The sequence below is a fragment of the Xenopus laevis genome, chromosome 3S, assembly GCF_017654675.1.
Source record: "Xenopus laevis strain J_2021 chromosome 3S, Xenopus_laevis_v10.1, whole genome shotgun sequence".
Taxonomy (NCBI): Eukaryota; Metazoa; Chordata; class Amphibia; order Anura; family Pipidae; genus Xenopus; species Xenopus laevis.
In genome coordinates this window covers 53,017,648-53,043,369 of record NC_054376.1, presented here as the reverse complement: position 1 = coordinate 53,043,369, position 25,722 = coordinate 53,017,648, and the positions used below count along the sequence as shown (strand labels likewise).

Genomic DNA, 25,722 nt, shown 5'->3' with positions numbered 1-25,722 from the left:
AGCTTTTATGCAAGTGCAGGGTTGACACTTAGGGGCACATTTACTTAGCTCGAGTGAAGGATTAGAATGAAAAATACTTTGAATTTCGAAGGTTTTTTTGGCTGCTTCGACCATCGAATTGGCTACTTCGACCTTCGACTTCGAATAGAACGTTTCGAACTAAAAATTGTTCGACTATTTGACCATTCGATAGTCGAAGTACAGATGCAGCCACTTTGGTTTATCTGTTTGACACAGAATAACTAAACACAGATATCCCATTTATCTCATTTAACACAGAAAACTGTGTCACAACATCCCACCTAATCAAAGCATTCACCATTGTGAACAATGGTGCTTTGGTATGCTAATGAAAAGGTTAAATGCATTAAATGAGTTAAGATGACTTTAGATAACACAGTTTATTCAATTAACCCTGAGTCATGACGCATTTAACTCACAAATCCAAGTGGCTTCATCTGTACTGTCTCTTTAAAAATAACTTCGAGCACCTAGTTCGCCACCTAAAACCTACCGAGCACCAATGTTAGCCTATGGAGAAGGTCCCCATCCTTTCTAAGTAATTTCTGATCGAAGGAAAATTGTTCGATTGATGGATTAAAACGATTTTTCCTTCCATCATCGATCGAAAGAAATGTGGTAAATCCTTTCAACTTCGATATTTGAAGACGAAGGATTTAACTTCGATGGTCGTTTATCGATATTTAATTAACACTCAATATTCGACCCATAGTAAATGTGCCCCTGGGTGTGTACTGCAAAATTGCATTAATTGCAAAAACATATGTTATGCCATAATCTCATTTTGAATTAGAGTAATTGCTTTGATAATATTCTGTTATTTAAACAAGAGGAGATGAATTTCTCTTGTGCTAGACTTTAGTGCGTTATTTACAAATGCACATTTAGTGCATCAATAAAGAAATGAAAAGTGTTATTACTTTGAGTTATTTTTCATCACTTTGGTTCAAAAAGCACACAATTTCATCTTGCAAATGGAAAGAAAACCTATTAAAATAAAGGCACTAAGAATGCCGTGTTTACTTGTGCAATAAATTTTTTTTCTTTTGACACAGGCAATATATTACACTCGGTTTACCGTCATTTTACCTTTTCAAAAATGAAGCTGCAATAATAATTTATTCAGTTATGATGTGAAGACGTAATGGCTGCTTGTATATAAACCTTCATAAGTCTTCATTTCTACAGGCATTAGAACTTTAGAGTTACTCTAAATTAAAATTAAAAAATGAACTGGAAACGAAGGAAACTACTGGAGGCAAAGGGCATTTTGACCACCTCAATTCTCCCTGTCAAAAACTGTCCAAAGAACACCTTGCTCATAATATATCTTTTCAACAACAGGCACCATCAGTTCAGTTATAAACTTGTGACGGAACTCTTGGTGCCTAGAAAATCTTTGTAAACTGCAGTGTGAAAACCATACTAAAGGGCTGATTTAAAAATATTCTGGGAAAGTTTGTTTCTCTGATTCTGGTTTTTAAGTGCACTTTTGTCATTTTTTATCCCCGTAAAAACCAAAAAAGCTACAAATATGAAAGTATGCCAAAGTAAAAGTTCTCGAGGTCATGTAGAAATAAATGGAAGTTGCCATTCTTTTCTGTTTTTGTTCATGGATTTCAAGGTTTTTGGGGACCTGAATGTTTGTTTTCATACGAATGTTCATTCATTCATGAAAATTTCGAGGTTTTGGTTTTTTTTCCGAAATGCTCAGTGGCTATTTTAGTTTGTGCTTTTTATAATCTGATCTTTAATAACGTTCATGTAATTTGTGGTTTTAGAGAAAATTTGTTTAATCTTGGTTTCAAAAAGCTCTAATACCACTAAAATTCAACCTTTAATAAATGGGCCTCCCGTTGTAATAATACAGGTATGGTACCTATTATCCAGAATGCTCGGGACCCGGGGTTTTATGAATAACTGACCTTTCTGTAATTTGAATCTTCACACCTTATGTCTACTAAAAAAACATGTAAATATTAAATAAACCCAATAGGCTGGTTTTGCTTCCAATAAGGATGTATTATATCTTAGTTTAGATCAAGAACAAAGTACTGTTTTATTATTACAGATAGGTAATCATTTTTAAAAATATTAATTATATGGATAAAATGAATTCTATGGGAGATGGCTTTCCCATAATTTGGAGACTTCTGGATAATGGGTTTTCGGAAAAAGAACCCCATACCTAATTCTAATATTAAGGATAAGACTAGTGAGCACACAGAAAAATTCTGCCACTATCTATAATTTATATAGGATTTTTAAAGGTGACTTATCAATGGGTGAAAGTTAGCATTTACCATTTGATAAATAATCCTGCAAAATCCCATATAAATGAATAGAGTGTGGTGTAATTTTACTGTGTTGAGCTCTAATTTCACACTTTGATAAATCTGCCCCCCAATGTGGGACATGCAACCAGTCAGTTACTAAATTGTAGCTCTGATGTTTCCAAAACCAGGCAAGAGCATGGTACATTATTCAAATCATTGTTATCTCATTAGATTGTAAAATCCATGGGGCAACAATTGATGTGAATATTGAACAGTCTTTGTAAAGATCTACATAAACAAGTTAGTGTTGTATAAATAAAGATTAAAATAACATCACATTTGCAAAAACAAAGCCTTAATTTTCTAAAAGTCAGAAGGGATGCTATATATAATCCCATTGTTCACCCTGTGCTTTGTTGTCAGTTTGGAATTATTTGTGAGCATGGGGAATATATATATTGTGTGGCCCTCAGATACTGTGCACCTTTATCAAGAGAAACAACATCAAACACCAAAGGTCCTTTATACATTGATTTTCATAAATAAGAGGATGCAATTTAAATCATTTTTTTTTTTACCGCAAACTTTTGTGCAAATGTTTTAAAAAAAGGGATATCCTAAAAATATTGCTTATGGCTACTGTTTATCTTATCACCTGAGTCACACTGCTTTTTTAGCTTTATAATGAAACAAATGAGCTTTTCTTCTTTTTCTTTTAATGATACCCTTCCTGCAGAATCAGTAAGAATACAATGCAATTTGTATAAAAATGTAAATTGTAAGGAAATCACGGCAAACAAACAAACAAACATTTTCTTTCATGGAGACTGTGATTTCCCAGATTCTTTATACAGGTATGGGACCTGTTATCCAGAATGCTCAGGACCTGGGATTTTCTGGATAATGAATCTTTCCGTAATTTGGATCTTCATAGCTTGTCTACTAGAAAATCATGTAAACATTAGATAAACCCAATAGGCTGGTTTCGCCTCCAATAAGGATTAATTATCTTAGTTTGGATTATGTACAAGGTACTGTTTTATTATTACAGAGAAAAAGGAAATAATTTTTAAAAATTTTGATTATTTGTTTATATTGGAGTCTGTGGGAGCCAGCCTTCCTGTAATTTGGAGCTTTCTGGATAATGGGATACAGATCTTATACCTGTACATCACTTGATGAAAGAGTTAATATAACTATGAATGGAACAGCCCCTCATCATGTATGGTTAATTATAATTATACCTGTCCAAAAGATCATTATTTTAATCATATTTACAATAGTTGACATAAGACCCTTACTTTGTAAGCAGTCAGCATTTAGAAGGTCTTGGCATTTCTCATGGCACTTGACTCCACACTCTGTACATCTCATACCCTGCCTTGCTATGCCCCAAAGCAGGCCTTCACATTCATAGCAGTAGGTTGGTGTCGTTGCAGTCCAAACTTCAAAGTTGTGTGGTGTGGTCGAAGATATTGGGTAAATCAGAGCTTGAAGTGTTTTCTTGAACACGTGCATTTTCTGTTGAGACACAACACTGATTTTTATTAGATTATCTTTACAGACTTTTATTTATTTATTTATTTATTGGTAGTTACAGGACTATTTGAAATCATGACTGTAACTTACTGCTATCTAGCTGTTATATAAACCTGTTAAACCAGGCCATATATCTCTATATCTTGTAAATTCTAAGGTCCATTTTTTACCATAACTTTACTACTTGCAACATTACGTAAGTGGGTTACAAATAGGCAAATTATGGACAGAGGATTCCCACTAATACCTTATTATGCAATGAGTCAAGTCACAATCGCGTGTAGCAATCCAGCTAAATAGCTGCATAGTGACCAGTTGGATCAGAGGAATTCCGAGAGATGGGGCCATATATTGCTGCCCAATCAGCCTGCCAGCTACTTTTCAGATCTCACCCACTAATCAGACTGTGTGTCGGAAGCCTTAAAACATAGGGATATTTTAATAGAGATATGCTTGTAATTGTTCAACTTGGTTTATGTGTGAATTAGCTTGACATTAAATCAAAGGAAGGGTAGGTGTATATTTACTTGGGGACTGAGATTTTTCTTCAATAATAGGAAACATATGCAATTATTTTGGTCCAGAAATGCAAAGTTTTTAACACGGTGGGGGTTATTCATAAAAGTCCTGTTGGGTCTGGACCTTAGTGAGTGTCTATCCCAATGATTGCAGCCAACGCCCTTTCAAAGTTTCAATCGGAGAAGGAAGTTTATTCAAGCACAGAATACATAAGCATTCGGTAGCTCGGGGAGAACGACCTGCCCAAGCTGACCCTTACACACATATTTATCATGTCTTATATCATATCAAAAGCATTGTCTTACACATCATTGATTAAAATACATCTGCATTAAATCTACATAAAGAAGCTAAGCAACATTTTCTTATATGGGCATCAACGTTTTCCTTTGCACAATTTTGTTTACTGTCCACAAATAGTTTCATAATAGCCATGAAGCTAGGTGTTGGCTATTAGGTTTCACTTTTTATCTCTTACATTTTGCACATAGCTGCATCTTATAAAATTGTTGCGGTTATATGAAAATATATACTTTATATGATATATATCAGTGCAGGAAGAATAAAAAAAGATGAAAGGTCATATAGGCCCTAGGGTGGGCTACATAATAATCAGGACTCAACAGCTCGACTTCTCAAAAATTTTGAGTTTCTTTTTAGTATAGAATCCAAATTTTTAGTGGAAATAATACTAGAATTTTTTGAGATTTATTATACCCCGAGTGTCACGATCGCCGCCCGGAGCAGGACCAGGAGCTCCGGGCGGCGCAACTACCTCTTCCGAGCCGCTCCCAAAATGGCGGCGCCCATGGCCGCCACGTGGGTAGCGGCGCCGGCGCAGAGACGCCTGCGCGCAAGTGCGCAGGCTCGAAGACGTCACAACGGCGCGACGGACGCAGGCGCAGCGCGTCGGTCGCAGACGTGCTGACGCCGACGCAAGGGCGCCAAAAAACCCCTTTAAAAGGACGCCTGAGGCGCCAAGATGGCGCCCGAAAATAGGATCTTGTTCCTGAGTAGATTCCTGGGTTCCCTGTTGCTATTCCTGTTATCCCTGAGGATATTCTTGATTGATCTCTTGTTGTTTACTACCTGCCTGGACTTTGGACTCTGTTTGTATTCTGCCTGCCTTTTGACCAGTTGCCCGAACTTGACTACCCCTTCTGCTTAATCCCTGGATACCAAGTTCCTGATCCCTCCTGAGGGGCTTCCTCCTAGATCCAGACAACTTCCCCAGAGGGAACTCCCAGTTCCCTGACATTATTTTCGGGCCATGGATCCCACTGAGGAAGCTCAGCCTGATTTCGGCAGGGCCTTTCGGGGCCTGCATTCCCGCATGGAGGCGTATGAAGCCCGGCAGAATTACGTGGGACACACGCTGGAGGCGATCCTGGAAAAGCTCTTCGACCAGCTGAAGGGGGCGAAGATATTCTCTAAGTTGGATCTCCGGGGGGCGTACAACCTCATTCGCATCCGTGAGGGTGATGAATGGAAGACGGCTTTCAACACTCGTGACGGGCACTATGAATATCTCGTTATGCCCTTCGGCCTCTGCAATGCCCCTGCCGTCTTCCAGGAGTTTGTTAACGATGTGTTCCGGGATCTCCTAGGAAGGTTCGTAGTCGTGTACCTGGACGACATCCTGATCTTTTCTAAAGACCTAGAAAGCCATCGCTCCCAGGTGAAGGAGGTACTCTCTCGTCTGAGGAAGAACTCTCTCTTCGCCAAGTTGGAGAAGTGCGTCTTCGAGGTGTCCAAGATCCCCTTCCTAGGATACATTATCTCTCCTGAGGGATTTGAGATGGATCCCGTGAAAGTGTCTGCCATCCAGGAGTGGCCTCTCCCGCTGAGTACCAAGGCAATCCAGAGATTTATCGGATTTGCTAACTACTATCGGCAGTTCATCCGGGGGTTCTCTTCCCGCATTGCACCTATCCTGGCCCTCATCCGGAAAGGGGGTAAACCCAGCTTGTGACCTCCATCTGCCATTGAAGCTTTTCAGTCCTTGAAAGAGGCCTTCACGTCCGCTTCTGTCCTCCGACACCCCAATCCCGAACTACCCTTCTGCATCGAAGTTGATGCTTCTGAAGTCGGAGCCGGAGCCATCCTGTCTCAGAGACACCCCACTGATGGGAAGTTGCATCCCTGTGCTTATTTCTCCAAGAAGTTTTAGTCCGCGGAGCAGAACTACGATGTCGGGAACCGAGAACTCTTGGCTGTTAAACTTGCCCTTGAAGAGTGGCGTCACCTCCTGGAGGGTTCTCTGATTCCTGTTCAGATTTACACCGATCATAAGAATCTCGAGTTCATCCAGTCCCTCAAGAGGCTAAACCCCAGACAAGCAAGGTGGGCTCTCTTCTTCTCTCGATTTAATTTTATCTTGTCTTATCGCCCAGGCTCCAAGAATCAGAAGGCCGATGCCTTGTCTCGTAGCTTCACTCCGGTGGACCGCTCTCCTGAGAGACAAGAGCCAATCATCCCTCCAATCAAGATTATTGCCTCCCTGTATCCACAGTTTGCTGACCAAATCCTGGCTGGTCAGTCTTCTGCTCCTTCAGATACACCCATTGGAATGGCATTTGTTCCTCCTGAGCTGCGTCTGCCTATCCTGCAACAGACCCATTGCTCCAGGCAAGCCGGACACCCAGGCCCAGCTAAGACTCTTGAACTCTTACGACGCCTGGTTTGGTGGCCTGATATCCGCAAAGATGTGAAGGACTTTGTTGCTGCTTGTAATGTTTGTGCCACATCTAAGTCAAGCCACTCTCGCCCCAGTGGGTTACTACAGCCTTTGCCGGTTCCTTCCCGTCCCTGGACCCACCTGTCCATGGACTTCATTGTCGAACTTCCTCCCTCTTGTGGGAACACTGTGATCTGGGTTGTCATTGATCGATTCTCCAAAATGGCCCATTTCATCCCTTTGAAGAAGTTGCCCTCTGCGGTGGAGTTGTCCCAGCTATTTATCCAGTACATCTTCCGCCTGCATGGTTTCCCGGTGGAGATCGTCTCCGATAGAGGCACCCAGTTTACTGCCAAATTCTGGCGTTCACTATGCAAAGACTTGGGAATTGTTCTTCAGTTTTCTTCTGCATACCATCCGCAGACGAATGGGGCAGCTGAACGTGTCAACCAAGCCCTGGAACAGTTCCTGAGGAACCACGTATCCCTCTGCCAGGATGACTGGTCTGATCTCCTCCCATGGGCGGAATTCGCTCATAATAATGCTTGTCATTCCTCTACAGGAAGGTCTCCGTTCATGTCGGTGTATGGTCAGCATCCTCAAGCTTTTCCCCAAGACTTTGTGTTATCTGACGTCCCGGCTGCTGACGATTCCGCAGCCCATATGTCTGCTATTTGGGCTGCTACCAAGTTGAACCTAGAGAAGAGCGCTCTTGTTCATAAGACTTTCGCGGATCGTCGTCGAAGATCCTCTCCTCCCTACAAGGTGGGTGATAATGTCTGGCTCTCTTCCAGGAATATCCGGTTGAAGATACCATCTCCCAAGTTGGGTCCAAAATTCGTAGGTCCATTTCCCATCTTGGAGATAATCAACCCTGTGGCTGTCAGACTCCAGCTTCCACCAGAGATGAGAATCCCCAACGTGTTCCACGTGTCTCTGGTGAAACCCGCCATCACCAACCGGTTCTCTGGCGGTCAGTCTCCTCCTCCTGCCATCTCTGTGGAGGGTCAACTCGAGTATGAGGTGGAGAAAATCCTAGACTCCAGGATCTCCAGAGGGTCCCTTCAGTACCTCATTCAGTGGAGGGGCTTTGGCCCTGAAGAATGCTCCTGGGAAGGACACCGTGATGTTCACGCTCCTCGTCTGGTGAGGGATTTTCATGCCAAGTTTCCCCAGAAGCCTTGTCCCGGTGGTCCTGAGGCCCCCCGTGAGTGGGGGGGGTACTGTCACGATCGCCGCCCGGAGCAGGACCAGGAGCTCCGGGCGGCGCAACTACCTCTTCCGACGACGCTCCCAAAATGGCGGCGCCCATGGCCGCCACGTGGGTAGCGGCGCCGGCGCAGAGACGCCTGCGCGCAAGTGCGCAGGCGCGAAGACGTCACAACGGCGCGACGGACGCAGGCGCAGCGCGTCGGTCGCAGACGTGCTGACGCCGACGCAAGGGCGCCAAAAAACCCCTTTAAAAGGACGCCTGAGGCGCCCGAAAATAGGATCTTGTTCCTGAGTAGATTCCTGGGTTCCCTGTTGCTATTCCTGTTATCCATGAGGATATTCTTGATTGATCTCTTGTTGTTTACTACCTGCCTGGACTTTGGACTCTGTTTGTATTCTGCCTGCCTTTTGACCAGTTGCCCGAACTTGACTACCCCTTCTGCTTAATCCCTGGATACCAAGTTCCTGATCCCTCCTGAGGGGCTTCCTCCTAGATCCAGACAACTTCCCCAGAGGGAACTCCCAGTTCCCTGACACCGAGGATGCAAAAAGTCAGAATCCGAAAATACTCCATCTTCAACCTATCGAGGTCCTGTAGAAGTCAATGGCAGAGGTCCTATTTGCAATTTGATTTGCAATCGTGGATTCTAGTTTGGTCAGACTTTTTTCATTTAAAACATGAGAAAAATTTGGATTTTGATAAATAACAACTCTGTGTGTCATCATTGCATTGTAAAACTATCAGCACTAGTGCACAAAAAAACAGCAATTATACAGTTTGCAGTTTCTGGTCCTTTGTGCGATCACAGTAAAATACATTTCCTGCAAATAAAAAATGATTCTTACTGGAAATGCACTTACCAGCTCCTCATTGTTTACAAATGTTCGGATGCCCATTGCTACTGATATTCCTGCTTTCCTTGCAGCCAGTGTCTAAACAGAAAATACAGATGTCACTGCTGGCATGATATGAATGTAAACACACACAATAGTATATGACTTTACTTATTTATGGGATGAATAAAATCTGTGAGTTTTAAAGTATATCTTCTTATTAATCAAATGACAGAACACAAGTCCAATGTCCAGATAAACAGTGATTTTTAACACAACATGGAATCTGTGACCAGCTGAGCTGTATTTGCAGAGTGCAAAGTCTGAAAGACAATGGCAAAAGCAAACAAACAACAAAAAAGGAAACAGCTTGGGTGCAATACTTTAATTGTGATTAAAGAGATTCATAGCCTAAACAGATGCTCATAATATGAGTAGTTTAGCCCTAGCGAACACCGAAAGGGTAACATATTTTGCCATCAATAAACTAGTGTAATTTAACCATGATATTATCCATTGCGACTTTTGCAAATCTTTTAATTAAATCCCTGTTTTCCCAAGATAAAAAGAAAAACATTATGCTGTGATAGCTATACACTCAAATTAGAAACATGCACAGAACCTCACATCAAATATTTATTTGTGCAAATTCACCGAAGTACAAATGCATAGTCAATACAAGTGTTCATGCATAACATACCACATGACAGTGTCTCCCTCCCTGTCTGTATACCTTGTGCCAGCCATTCCCTCCAGACGCATTTCATGCCATTGGGCACTTCATCAGATGAAGCACCCAATGGCGCAAAATGCGTCATTCTAAATGATTCTACAAAAATGCATGGCTTGGGATAATGCATAAATAGGAAAAAGTATAAAGAATATTTATAGGCTATATCATTACCATAAATGTAGGTCAGACTTACAGATGTCATAAAAACGTTTATTGGGATGTAAGGTTTATTGTTATCAGATGTATTTTCCATGGGAGGTTAAATTTCAAATTTAATATGGCCTTTATTGCTCCAGAACAATGAATGACACTTTACTGAATATATATATTCTGCGGGTTAAGGTGTTTTTCCACACTATACATCAATAAAGTGATCAATAAAGAATTTACAACTCAGAACTCATATGGTAAGATCACAGATCACTTTATATCAGATGCAGCTAGCCTAAATCAATATAAGATCACTGTACATGTGAGCTTTTCCTAATTAGATATGAATATATTCATGTGGCTATAAATTTGTGATTTGGATCCTGAAATCCACAAGGTTACATCTATATTTTGGAATTTCCCATGTTGAAACTTATTAGGAGGTAAATAAATAATTTATTACATTTTGCCAAGTAATTTTTTGCTTGCTTAACCGGTGCAAGAATGTTCCTGTGTTTAGGAGGTCTATCGCTATATAAACTAAAAAGTAAAAAGACAAGGAACAGGTTGCCACCACCATTTTCTGTGTAGGAGCTACATTTGTTGTACTTGGTTGACATCCCCATTATACCATCTCAGTTTAAGAGCCTGTTACATAGACTGTTACATAGACTGTTACATAGACAAGTATCAGTTAAAGGCACGCCAACTTACTAAGCACAACTTGTGCTCTCTCAGTGCATCATTGCTTAACTGTACATAAGTGGTTTTGAAAAACTACACACATACATATAGTTGTATGTCATGCACTGAAAGGAGCGCCTGTTGAAAAAGACGGGGTTTTAGATCTTTGCAGGAAATAAATTCAGAGCCAGAGTGAAGAAGAAATAGCCAAAGCAGGAGCAAAAAGAGTTAAATTCTAGGTCTTACATGCAACAGTCATTTTAAGGAGTCAGGGGCATTTTGGGGTCTCTCTTTTCCCATATACCTTAAACCTAAGAAAGCATGTCTACATTTATCACAAAATATTGGCAGTCAGAGATATTGAATGAAAGAAGTACAAAGAGATACTCACCAGGGCCTGAAGCCAAGAGTTGAAGTTTTTGGAGATTAAGTGGAAGAGAAGAAGAAGATAATTTAAAAATGTTAGGTCTTTTGAAGATAATATTACAAAATATATAGGACCACAATTAAAGCCATAATGAAAATGTAATTACACTTAGCAGTATTTTTATTAATAGGTCAAGGATCTGTGAACTTTCAAAAGCTCTTGAAGAGTGCAGTCTAAGAAAAGTTTTTTTGGTTCCATGTTTTTGTTTTCCAGTGCAACTCTTAACACACTCACAAAATATAAAGTTTAACTGGTTTCATTGCACATAGAACATGCAATGTCTGTAAACCTCAAGCTATCCAGTTCAGATCAATAGAATAAGTTAAGGAGTTAAAACTTTTAATAAATCAATAAAAATGGTATGTGCACACTGCCAAATACAATTACAGACAGACTCACTTGTCCTTACATCAGGACAAAGTGTGGGACCATGTCCATAAAACTCAGCAAATGTACAGAGCACACAGTGGCTGGATTCATGTGTGGGCTTAACCAGAACAAATTGTTATACTATGTCACAACTAAAATACATATACTAGAGGTTTGATTAGAACATTGTGTAATGCATCTCACATACCTATATAAATTCATATTTAGACAATATATTAGGTTACGCATAAACACCTTAAGGAAATGCATCAGTTACAAGCTTGCTATTATAACTAATGCATTTCTTTAAGGTGTTTATGCATAACCTAATATATTGTCTAAATATTTGTCCAATATATTATTAAGAAATAACTTACAGAAACTCTGCTTCCGCTCCTCTTTAGAAAAGGCGACAGGGCGACCATCCATCAAGCGTCGCTTGATTTATCCTCCCTGGATCTCTGCTGCTGGATCCTTTAGCTCCCACATTCTGTGCTTCGGTAGTGCAGCGGCGCTTATAGCATGAAATCTCTGCAAATCGGGGCAGGCTCGCTAGTGCGCCTTGGGTACTGCTGGCACAGAGCAAGAGCGTGGCCTGTGGCGGTGTCTCCTCACTTCAGGCAGGTTGTTTGTTACACTCATTCCCAAAGACGGTTCCTATGCTGTTCTATTGGGCCGGTTTTAATGTAAACCTGAAGCAGGGACATCTGGGATAATTATGCACCTCGTATGTCCATTAAAGGGATAATTATTATTATTTGCTTGCTCTGTGCCAGCAGTACCCAAGGCACACTAGCGAGCCTGCCCCAATCCGCAGATAGTTCATGCTGGAAGCACCGCTGCACTACGGAAGCACAGAAGGAGGAAGCGGAAGCCAGGGAGGATAAATCAAGCGCCACTCGATGGATTGTCGCCTGACGAGGAGCGGAAGTTTATTTCTTAATAAAGACTTTGCGATTTTAAAGTATAATTTGTCTTGGTGTTTTTTTTAGTTGTGTATTAACGAATTTTGAATTTTTTTTGAGGTTACTGATCCTTTAAGTGATACTAGTGTCCCAAAATATATGATATGCTATGATAATTCAGTCAGAATGTATAAAAAAGTGACTTTATGATTAGGAGTTTTTAACGCTTTCATTCATACGTTGATTTTTCTTTCTATGAAAAATTGGCAACTTATCCTTATAATGTATAAATACTTCACATATCTGTGGAAGTAAATGCAACTGTGGGGTGCCTGTGTGCCAGCAATTGGGCGATTTACAACACATTCTAAAAATGCATTTGATTAAATGAACAGCTGTGATAAAATAGATTTCCAAAACATTTGATATCTGTAAAAATAACTTACAATCAATATGCAAGTCAAATCTGGATGTTGCTTCTGTATGAATGACTAGCAGAATGTGAGAGCTATCACATAAAATAATCTTATGCTTATTTTTCTGTACATTTGCTGAGGATATTTTGTAGCTAAAATATGGAATTACAGCAAGTAATTGCAATAACTGTGGCAAGAGACAGTAAATACAAATACCCACAATTAAGTGGCTTCACCAAGGACCTATGTACTGTATAGCAGTATTACACACATATATATGTATATATATGAAATACAACATGGTGTAAGTTGTAAGTGTTGTAGAAAAATATTAAGGGAAAGAGTGTACGATGCAGACCAAAAAACATATTCAAACTTACCACATCTCTGACAAAGGGAATTGTTTTCTTCCTTCGTAGGTCAGGCATGCTGTCAATTCCATAAAGTCCACTTGCTGGCCTAAAAGACATAACATTTATTTTAAAACAAAAGAAGAAATGGAAAAATGGAGTCTGTTCCCCTACATCTGTCTTTCCAAGATTGAATAATAAGCAATATATAATGAGCAGTAAATTACAATAATCAGACAAAACCACTCATGAAATATGCATTTGTTATGACTGTTGAACAAAATATACAATTGAGAACATTATATTCCACATAAGACTGGTGCCCCAGTTGTTCAAAACCCTCATTTCTGATTTATTTTGTGCATTGATATCTGTACCAAACAAATATTAGTAGAGCTGGCGATGTGTGGACCTTGGTGTGCTTTTATACATACTGTATGAAAACAACTGACAGTGCTTTACTCATTTATCTAATCATATGCAGCTAATAGTCACACTAGTATTGACCTACATATATATTGTTAAGCTTCCAGCTAACTTTTTATTATACAAAACTGCTTAAGACATTGTTTTGGCAATAGTAATGCAACCAACAGAAATGAATATCACACTCATCCCCACTGAAGGGTAGTTCAAGCTTACAATGCTCCTGAAAACCTTAACTGAAACCTTTATGCCTTATTGACAGTTATGCTAGAAACCCCAAAAATCTGAAGGTTTAGAGACAATTATCAGATATATCAACAAGGAAAGTGAGGCATGTCGCCTACACTGTGTGTGCTATTGATTTTATCTAATAGTGGTATCTATAAAGCAATAGAAGTAGGTCATTAGCACTCAGGGGATAGCAATTGATTTGTGTGTGAAATTTCATTGCTTAGGATATTTTTGGCACATTGGGATTTGGCAAAGTACTGTAGCAAGTATCAATTATCCCCAGGGGCAATCCTGGCCCCTCCGCCGCCTGAGGCAACAGTAGTTGCTGCTGCCCCACCTCCCCCGGAAATTCGCTCTTAAAGTACCAGGAGCAGCATTTTTGCTGCCCCTGGTACCTAGTGGGGTGCTGCCGCCTGAGGCGCAGCTTCAACTCACCTCATTGGCGAAGCACCCCTGATTATCCCTAGAGCAAAGGCAGAGTACAGTACAAAAGAAACAGACAGGGCTTCTACTTTGTAAATATAACAAAAGAAATGTGGTACATACAAAAATAGCCAAAATTGTAAGCTACTTATGTAAATAATCACCATTTAAACCAGGGGTCCCCAACCACCAGGCTGCAGCCCAGAACCGGGCCTTGGACAGTCCTAAACTGGGCGGCCGACCCCTCCGACAACCTCCCGACTCCCTCTGACCCCTCCCGACCCCCCCTCCCTGTTTTTATGCATATATAGTCTTGGGCGAATTTGACCCATTTCCTTTCACAAAAAATTCACAGCCGGCAAAATGTCGCCCACGCCCATTAAAGTCAAAAAAATTTTAACGTGTGTCTTTTTTTTTTTAACGCACGATGCCATACAAGTCTATGGGCATAATTTTCGTGGCAAATCAAGGAGAAAAGTTTGCCCATCCCTATGCATATACTGTAAAACAATAGCACATTTTAAGCAGAATCTTATCAAATCTGACAGAGAAAGGGTATAATTACATTTTTAGCCCCATTATTGCCTGGGGTCCAAGTGCCTTTAGAGTTCCATTTATTTCTTAATAGGTAAAACAGAATTATTATTGCTTCAGTGTTATAGGAAGTGCAAACATATACTGTATATGTTTGGAGCCTTAAATAATCCTGTATACGACCCAAAAAATGTATTCCTGTAAACTTACTCAGGATGCACTGAGCACTTTGCTTATATTCATTTCCATTTTTAGTGGTTTCTGAGATATTAATGTTTTTAGACTGCTAATCCCATGCTAATCCCAGGCTTTTGGATCAAATACCAGCAACCATCAGGGTTAATTGAAGTCAAGAAGAGCAAAGAAAATTCATAGATAGGGTAACTGACACTTCAAAAAGTTGTTGAGCTTAGAGTCTTACTAGCTGTATAAAACAGTCTAAAATGAAAAACTGAAAGTATATTGCAAAAGTTCTCAGAGGATCACTCTGTATATGTTTATACAAACTGAATCATATAGTAAATTAGGTTGAAAAAAAAGACACATGTCCATCAAGTTCAACCTTTTAAAATTATTTGTGTTTGTATGCCTTTTGAGGCAGAGACGCAGGCTGGACAAGAAGACAGGTCCAGGAAGTGAGATAAATGCAAGGGAGAGGAAACTGAGTAAGGATTGTGAAATTAAAGGTATTAAAAAAGTTGAGTTAACAGGTTCAGTGTTTTGTTGCTCTTGGTAACCTGTGGGGCACTGTCCCAGGTAAATTATTCAGCTTGCCAACAAAATACTTAATTTGCATCATGGCAGGAACACCCCTGGTTAGGCCTGGTGACTCTGTATGGCATAGTTATCTCCAGCCTCCCTGGAGGCATTATAAATCTCTTGGGTTGAAAGCAGTGTAAAAGGTACAGTTTGTACACACTGGCACATCACCACTAAAGAGATGTGCTGTATAACTGGAAATTGTATCTCTACAATTATGTTTACTCTGACTCAATATCATATTCCAAAGTTAAAAATTCAATGGATGGTTTTAAAGAGTAACAAACTGACAACTGTGTATGGCCTTTTATGCAAATCCCCTTCTATTCCTGACACCGACCCATGACCCAGAAATCACTATTACTTATTAGTCTTACACACAGTTATAAAAAACAGCTTGTGAGTAGCTTCTGCTATAAACTGTAAGCTTACTGCTCCTTGTACTCTGCTCACCTCAGCTGAATTGATAGGTCACACACAAAAGATATTCCATTTAACAGTATATAGTTGCATAGCCAAGAGCTATTGTGCAATGAGTGCTGCCTGCAAAGTATAAGAGATGCTCCCTCTCTGCAGTCAAGCACACCCTGGCAAGTAGGAACAACTGTTCAAGAGTCATATTATGTACACTTTGCAGTCGTTTGACATTCCATCAGAATTCTACATGCAGCTAACCACTACAAATTGTCTAACAATCACAGAATTGGACACAATTGTTTGGCTTTTGAATTTAATACTGTAACAGTTTCATAAAGATGTTTTTAGGTGAATAGGTGCAATTTCTGGAGAAACCCAAGTAATGTATACTTGAGTATTTGGGAGGAAACATAGCTTGCTTATTCCTTTCTTGTGCTTGTATGTGGCATGTTTATAATTGAATAAATTGGCAGGTGAATATTGAATTCCCGTGGGTAAAATGCTTAATCCAAAAATAAATATACTAATTAAAATATATGATTTAAATATATATTAAAATAAATTAATATTTTTTTTTCTTTCTACCGACCTACTATATCTTATTCCACAAATGGAAAGAAAATCACGACAGTCTATGCAAAATTCATACTAACCATTTCCAAATGTTATCTTATAACACTGGTTCAAAGAAATGTTCCCTATTTATAGATAAGGGCTTTTCTTAGTTTGCTTTGAATAGCAAGAAAAGTGCTGTGCCAAATGGGTCCATCCACAACCAAATAATGGGCCAGATTCAATTCTGTGAGAAAACGTTATCTTTTGGTTTATTACGTTAAAACTCACGAATGAAATTCAATTTCAGAAGAAAACATTTTTTTCTCCAAATTGATGATAATTCTGTCTTTCCTGACTGAGCGGCCAGTTTACTAAAAATCGAATTACGATCCATGGATCTCAAAAAACTTACTATATTTTTAGTATATTTCTTAAAAGCTCTATACAACACAGGATGCACAAATTCTCCTCATCAAGACCCCATACTTTTCCTATCATTAGTATCACCTATGTAGGCATCACAACGTCTATAAGATTTTAGTATTCATCTGACTTATACAAACCAGCTTTTCTATTGGCTAAAAATGTGGTCACTGTGAAAAAATTATGCAAAAGGAAAAGGGGTGCTCCAGAATATCAATTTACATGTAAATGTGAATTGCTCAATGAGTAGATCAAGTGGTCCAGGTGCACCAGCCTCAGACACTCAGCTATTTAAAAATATCACATCTCCATAGGCCCTACACATTTCGTACCCTAGGGGTACTTAATCATGGGCTCATGATTAATCTCCGGCATGTTTATAGACTGACATATATTATATTCCCACTTGTCTTGATTTCAAATAACCTCAAGCACACTTTTTGTGATGAATTGTTTTCATATCAAAAAATGGTGAATTTGCCAATTTTCTAAAGAAATGCATTTACAGGTTTTTTTTTGCTGCAAACACTGCAACAAGCCATCCAGCTCTTGACACACCAACTTTTTTGGCAAAAACTTAATTTTTCTGATTAAAAGTGAGAAAAATATGGTTCAAACATCAAAAGTTGGGAGTTAAAGAGAAAATGTTTATGAAAAGGAATTCATACTGTTTGTTTTTTAATTTGTTTAATATCTGTCAGTTTGTGGTACTAGAAATGCTCAAAAATATTTTCAAAATACAGAATTATTTTCAAAATAGATTTCACACTAACAATGTGTTGTTTACAGGGCAATATTTATGGTGCATCTAAATTCTCCTCTAAGGTTTTTTACAGTGATTCTACTACTAATGTACACAAGTAGTTAATAACACCTATAAAAGTGCTGATGCTCTTCTTATCCATGAATACAGAGGACAAGCAGAGAATTCATGTTACAGAATTAATTTAAAGCAATTACATGCGCATCACTCCTTTTCAGTTAGATAGTCAGTGACTTGAGGGATTACAGCCTTTTGCCACATCTACAGAGAGGTCAGAAGTGTTGTACTCTGTAAAAGAACAGCTGTTTATGGATTCATCATATTGTCCAAATATATGTCAACTGAGCAATTACACGTGTACAAATTTACAACATTAACTACATATAAACAAGTTACCTAATCAGGTCTATAATATTGTCCAGTATAAACAACTTGAGGGAAGGTTAAATAAATATTAAGATGCAAAAGAGCTGCTGCCAAAATCAACCACCAGGCCAGACAAGAAAACAGTAGCTCAGAATAAGGCAAAAATGCAGTATATAATCATCAGTAGGAATGGAAAATGGCACTTTAAAGACCCTCCCATTACAGACAAACACAAGATTATTTTATTATTTATTATGAAATATAGAACCTTGATAAGATTTACATTTTTTAAAATGTAAGTATCACAATCACGGAAGATAATTATGGGAAGAGATTTTTCCAAGTGACACCACAGAGCAGTGCTGTCCAACTTCTGTGGTACTGAGGGTCAGAAGTTTTCTGACATACGTGGTGGAGGGCCGATGGAAGCCAGCATTGACCACGTCTTTTATACCACACCCATGTTATCACAAGAAATATTAAGACAATTAATGATGGTAGCACACCAAAATAAACAAATGGTTGATGCTCACTGCAGGGATATCACCCATATATGAAAAAAGATTGTTATATTAAGATATACCCTTTTATCATATACTTCCTCCTCCCCAGTGGGGGGTAGTAGAAACCCCAGCACATGATTAAACACCTTGGAGACACCCTAACAAGTATTTCTAGATGCAACAAACCCCCAACAGGTTCTTTTCCCACAGGCAGAGTACGGCACACATAGGTAGCTTTGGACTGGCAGAGTAGAGTACACACAGGTAGGGTAGAACAGGCACAGGCAGAGCAGGGTAAGATACAGGGAAACCTATAAAGAGCACTCTAAGATGAACAGTATGTACTGTATTATCTACAGTTACACAAAGCCAGTGCTGCTCCTACAGTCTGTCTGAAGTGTGAACAGGTGAATAATGTAGGCACTAACAGCGTGAGGTGTGGTCAATGCAGGATCTCATTGGTGTGAACAATACAAGTGGGAACAAAACATTGGTTTTACTGCCTGAGTGAACAATGCAGGCGCTAGCTGACACATAGGTAAACATCGGTAAGCAATCATAGGTAATGGAGGGCCACACAAGGGGGGCCGTGGGACCTCAGTTGGACAGCACTGCCATAGAGAAAGATACACACACATTTGTTCTATCATTGTTGAATCAAGCTCACTATGTTACCCAGAGAAACATACAGTATATAGTGAATAAAGTACCCCCTTCTTGTAAAATATAAGGATATTATAAGTTACCGAGGAGTTTCATAACCATATAAAAACACGAGGCCAAAGGCCGAGTGTTTTTATACAGGTCATAGAACTCCGAGGTAACTTCTAATATCCTCATATTTTACAACTGGGGGTACTTTATCAGAACTCACCGTTTATAACTGATGACATCAGAACTCACCGTTTATAAGGATATAATTTACAAGCTATTCATGGCTTTTGTGTATTATATGCAGATAAATTACCATCAAGAAGAAGCTATTCCCATTATTACACAGAAATAATAAGAAAAAAGTAAAAAACATGTTTTATTGGGGATAGTCTTCTTGAAATTTTAGAGCTTTCAGTATAAGAGCTATCATACAGTACATGTACTAGTTCTGATCTTTTGTAAATAAAACCCTGGTCTACAAGAAAAAGGGATGCCAATGTGGGTCCCACGTGCTTCAATCATATTGGCTATTTCTGTATTTCATGTTCACCACCTGGTAAAAAATATACAAAACAATTTCCCCCCAATTTGTTTTCCAGGAACAAAAAAAGGCGAAGCACCGTGAGAATTCAGTAAAATGTAAAAAAATTTAAATTTTATTCAATAGACATATAAAAACCAGTTACAGCAGCAACCCGTGGCTGCCCGCTTAACGCGTTTCGTGGCGTCCTGCCACTTCATCAGAATTTGTTTTACCAGCACTATGTATTATTCAGATATAATACACAAAAGCCATGAATATCCTGTAAATTATATCCTTATAAACGGTGAGTTCTGATGTCATCAGTTATAAACGGTGAGTTCTGATGTAATTTCTGTCACATGACTCACTGAAACTTGTGTATTATAATAAAAAAAACAAATTTTTCCCCCTTGTTTCGCTGCGGAAATGACACTGTGGAGATGACGCCCATAGAAGTTACCTCGGAGTTCCATGACCTGTATAAAAACACTCGGCCTTCGGCCTTGTGTTTTTATATGGTCATGAAACTCCTCGGTAACTTATAATATCCTTATATTTTACAAGACGGCATTAAAAAATGTGGTTGTTTTTTTTTGTCGCACACCGCCATACAAGTCTATGGGCGTCATTTCCGCAGCGAAACAAGGCGAAAAAATTTGCCCATCACTAATTTTTAGCTTTAAAAAGTTTTAAACTTGAAAAGAAAACAACTTAAACATCAGTAAATCTGCACCTTAAACTATGTTAAAAGGCAAGCCATAATTAAATATTGGTAAATATTTTCAGATGGGATGGTTTAGATAGAAAACGAAGGAATAATGTAGGATGCTTCTGAGTAGTGGTGTACTTCTCAACTCCTTTTTTCGTATCTTGTGTAAAATGTTAACAAAATACTTTTTTTTCCTTAGACTCTTGTCATAACATAGGAAGGATGATCTATTTATTTTTTTATACTTGATCACAAAAAATAAATTCTAATTAAACTTGTAGATTATTTTCCTAATGATTATTTTGCTCAACCTTTAGTTTTATTATAAAAAATCAAGAATTGGAAAAATAGTTCACAAGAAAAAAAACATTCCCAAAACTTAGATCCCATTTGACAGTGTGTATATAAGTGTATATATGACAAAAAAAAGCAAAAAAAAATGGATCTTTACTAAAATGATTCTGTAAGAGTGTATAATGTATCTAAGTGTGTATAGGTAGGTAAATAAATGCCACTTACCATTCCTGGAGCAGGAGTGACGATCTGATGGCTAGAGGAGTCCTGGAGCATTGTGTCTGCAAGCCTCGGTAAGCAGGAATTGTGTGGGCAGGCCCAGATGAAGAAGGAAGCCGGGCACTGCAGCAGAGGCGTGATCCGTGTGAATGTCGCCATCTGCTGCTTCTAAGTCAGTACTTCAACAATCCTTTCGCAGGACCGACATGATAGCCCCTCAGCCTCGTTGCCCAGGGGGCTGTCAGTTCTGCCCACTCTCTGTAGAGGCAGCTAAAGCAGCCGATGCAGAGAGAATAGTGGATTTCTGCAAGGACGTACATTTTAAGGCCTTGGCAGTTAAAGCCCCTGCCTGCCAGCACCTACGGCATAAGTGTTTGGCAGGCAAAGGGTTAATTTGTACATTTAATATGATGCATGTTGAAAATACATAGTTACATAGTTACATTTGGTTGAAAAAAGACCAAAGTCCATCAAGTTCAACCCTTCCAAATGAAAACCAGCATCCATATATACACACACTCACACTGACCCCTCCATACACTCTATATATACCCCATATCTATACCAACATCTCCCACTAAGGTCTTTAAAAACTGCTAGGTTACAGATTTTAATTAAGTCTTTTGAGTCTTCTGAGATTTTTACAGATATAGGATGTATTATCATGGAACAAGGGGTTTTCGGGATAAGGGCTTTTTCAATAATTTGGATCTCCATACCTTAAGTCTGCTAAAAAATATTTAAGCATTAAATAAATCCAGTAGTACTGTTTTGATACCCATATGGATTAATTATATCTTAGTTGAGATATAGTATGAGGCACTGTTTTATTATTGCAGAGAAAAAAAGAAATCATTTTTAAACATTTCATTTGATTGTGAAGTCTATAGGAGATGGCCTTCCTGTAATCCTGAGCTTCCTTGGTATTGGGTTTCCAAATAATGGATCATACGAATATATAGCTAGAATAAAGATAAGGTCCATTACAATGATTTCCAATGCAATAATTTTGTATATATTTTTAAAAGAAAGGAAGAGAGAGACTATTAACATGACCGTTTCTGAAATTCATGGATTTCATTGAGTGTTAAAGAAGAACATGAATCAGAATATATCTATTTTTGAATATGTATGCCAATGTGAAAATTCTGAATTAGTAGGGGTTCTGTATATATATAAGGCCAAGGGCATTTGAAAACCATGTCAGCTCACATGGTTATTATAGTCACCCTAATCAGCATTATTTTCATACAAGACAGCGCAGTTCTGTTCTCTAACAAAATGTTAAAAGACTGACAGTTATTTTGACTAAAGCTAAAGCAAATTATTAATTCATGAATTTGAATTATAGTGCATTAACACATTAAGTCATTTTTTCATGTTCTAATGAATGGCTTGTCAAGTTGTCATGCTTTTCTACAAATGGATTAAAACATTTTCAGAAATGCCATAGGTTGACTAAGAAATCCAAGATGGAAATCCATATTTTTCTTGTTTAATTATCTGCAAACTATTTTTTTTCCTAAGAATCATTTTTTATTAAATACTGAATATATTAAGGCTCGATTTTTTTTTGCAGCATCTGTTTTGATGCTGAAAACCCCGAAATAGTTGCATTAAAAAAAGACTAGATTTTTTCACAATATATTATACCCTGAATCTGTTTCAAGTCTGAATCCAAAAATACGCCATCTAAAACCTGCCGAATCCATGTAAAAGTCAATGGCAGTTAACCCCTTCACCACTTGAAAATGTTTTAACCCTCACAAAATGTTCGGAGTGTTCGGCGTTTGATGCTGTTTTTTCAGTTAAAACACATTTTTCGTGGTTTTCTGTCGTCAAACGGAAAAAATATTTTTATACGACAATCCAAAAAATATGCTTTTTTCACAATCCAATTTGAGTTTTTTGTATTGATAAATAAAAGCAAATAGTCTATTCTAGTTTCTTCAGACTTTTTATTTAAAAATAAATTTGGATATTGAATAACGCCCAAATGTGTAGGGCCAATGGAGATGTTGTTATTTTTTAAATTACGCTACAATAAAAAGTATATTTTTATATTATTTTTTGGTGGTCCTTGTGGCCTGGATGTCCCCTGTTTTGTACTTAAATGTAGCTGAAGTTCTGTGATTGTTGGGTTGTCTAGCAAAGTTAGTATGTTTTGCAACCCGGGAATTCAATTGAATTAAAAAAGTCTGAGGTAGCTACATATTTGTGTTTCAATTTAAAAGAGAAATATCAAATATAAGGCCTTTAGCCCTTTGCAATGACTATAGGCAATCCTTAGTTTTATGTAAAAGAACTCACATCTCGTGAAATGTATGTGGGTTTCATCATAGAACTTCTATACTTTAACATTACATTAGACACAATTGGCTGTGTGTTTATCTTTGTACAACACAGATGTCAGGCTCAAAGCCTCTAGGGCCTTAACAGACTCAATATTTGTTTTAACTAAAAAAAGGACAGTTGATTCTGTCAAAATCATACTTAAGACCTAGGGTGCAGCCAAGCAGGAATATATTTAAATCCCAGTCTGTCATTACTGTCATTACTGTTGACAAATGGAGTTAGTTTGCAGTGTAATATATTAAGTTTCATGGCTTTAATGGGTACAGTAGTGATGAATACATAAACTAGAAAACTGACTCGTGTAAGAGCACAAAAATGTAATCTTTTAAAATATATTATGAGTAATTTAGCATAATGTGATTGTAAATTCAGAGATTATAACACTAACAGCTAAATGATTTTTTCTTAATTTGCATTCATAGGTTTATACAGTTTATATATGAGCAAAATAATACCTTCACTTATTTGTAGCATATATTTTAGATACAGAGTTATTCTAAATTTATCTTCGAATCAAATGTATAATATTTAGTAAAGAAATGGAGAACTGCGGAAAATTACATATTCTATACATATTCGTTTTATCTTTACTTGAATATTGTGATTTGTCTATTGATATTTCTTCTATTGTCAGTCATCTTCTTAAAGACAACCCATACTTTAAAAGTAAAAGACAGTGCACAAAACTCACACACAACAATTACACAAAAATTACGCACTGTAGTAGTGTTAAATTATAGGACTGCTTTTCATCATGTTGCACTGGAAAGATTTGAGGGCTAACATGATATTCTAATGATAATATAAACATGTAGGGACCTATAGGATCTATTAGGGGGATAGGCCAAGAAAGCGTTACAAACACATTCATAAACAATATTGGTTCTCATGCAACATTTTTTTCATGTATAATGGACCTTCTCTGCAGGTGAATTGCTGCTTGGTACAAGCAGTAATGAATTTGGTAACGGCATGAATTTGGTGAGCTTATGAAAAGAAGTCTAAGTAGTTTTGTAGGCCTAAATTGCAGCATTCATCCCACCTTTGCCATGACCAACACTGCATTTATCCTGCAATTTCACTGTAAGCAGTAACTAAAATATTATTGGTCCTCAATAAGTGTTTAAGTAAGGCAAAGTATATTTTAATAATTTAGTTTGGATATAGTTTGAAACCCTTAATTAACTACAATTTTTGCTCAAATTGTTAAAATTTCCAAAGGATTGTGCAAGTTAAAGCATCCAATTGTTATTTTTAATTGTTATTTTACATTTCTTCCACATACTAATAACGCAATATTTATATGTATTTGGGAATACATTTTGCACAGTGTACAACAGGAGAAGTCAATCACATTTTTTCTTGTCTTGTTTCTTTTGAAAGCCCAATTAGACCATGCTGAGACAGTTACAAACAACTGGAAATAACAGGGTACGCGAAATAGCTATTTTGGTTCAATCACGTTTTTTGTACTTTGTGTGTTGATTGGTACTATTTACTTTTTCACAAATCATATTGACAGTGCTGTGGCTGAAGCAATAAATAAGCAACCTCTTTGTCAAATGTTTACAATAGCACAATGAGATTTGAGGAGAAAAGCCCACACACAGCAGGCTGAAGATGCTGGGGAGGAAAACTCCGAACTGGCGTGTATGGATCAGGCTGACTCTCGGAGCACCCCGGGAGGCAGTGGCTCTAATACGGGTGGTGGGGGGAGTGCAAGGAAGGAAAGGCAGGTTCTAGTTATAGGGGATTCAATTATTAGAAAGGTGGATAGGGTAATCTGTCGCAAGGCCCCTACATGCCGAACAGTCTGCTGCTTGCCTGGTGCTAGGGTTCGGCATGTGGTGGAACGAGTTGACAGATTATTGGGAGGGGCTGGGGAAGACCCAGCGGTCTTGGTACACATAGGTACCAATGACAAAGTTAGAGGAGGTGGTGAAGTCCTCAAAAATGATTTTAAAAAACTAGGTTCAAAGCTGAGGGCGAGGACTTTCAAGGTAATTTTCTCAGAGATATTACCTGAGCCACGAGCAACGCTAAGGAGACAGCGGGAGCGTAGGGAGATTAATGCGTGGCTAAAAGATTGGTGTAGGGAGGAGGGTTTTGGGTTTTTGGAGAACTGGGCTGATTTTTCAGTCGGCTACAGGCTCTTTGCTAGGGATGGGCTGCACCTCAATGATGATGGGGCAGCTGTTTTGGGAGAGAAGATGGCTAGAGGGTTGGAGGAGATTTTAAACTAGGTGTGGGGGGGGAGGGTTCTGTAAAAGATTCAGTGGTAGACAGGTTAGATGAGATAGTGGGCAAAGAAAGGGAAAATGGGGGAGGAGATTTGGCTAGGGATACTGTTAAGGATAGGGAGGACCACATGTCATATGTTCAATATGGTGCCAGTATTAAATGTATGTTTACAAATGCAAGAAGTCTGACTGGTAAAATGGGAGAGCTGGAGCTGC

General features: G+C 38.4%; 1 protein-coding gene across 3 annotated transcripts in view; it reads right to left on the bottom strand.

Moving 5' to 3' along the window:
• Positions 1 to 25,722, bottom strand: part of LOC108712323 (protein unc-13 homolog C-like) — a 253,359-nt gene that overhangs the window by 167,208 nt on the left and 60,429 nt on the right. For all 3 annotated transcript variants that reach the window (XM_041588308.1, XM_041588310.1, XM_041588309.1), the window contains exons 5-8: positions 13,143 to 13,221; positions 11,037 to 11,042; positions 9,106 to 9,177; positions 3,599 to 3,818 (exon numbers count right to left, since the gene is read on the bottom strand). In XM_041588308.1, the coding sequence (XP_041444242.1) occupies positions 3,599 to 3,818; positions 9,106 to 9,177; positions 11,037 to 11,042; positions 13,143 to 13,221 (377 nt within the window). The remainder of the gene's footprint in view (positions 1 to 3,598; positions 3,819 to 9,105; positions 9,178 to 11,036; positions 11,043 to 13,142; positions 13,222 to 25,722) is intronic.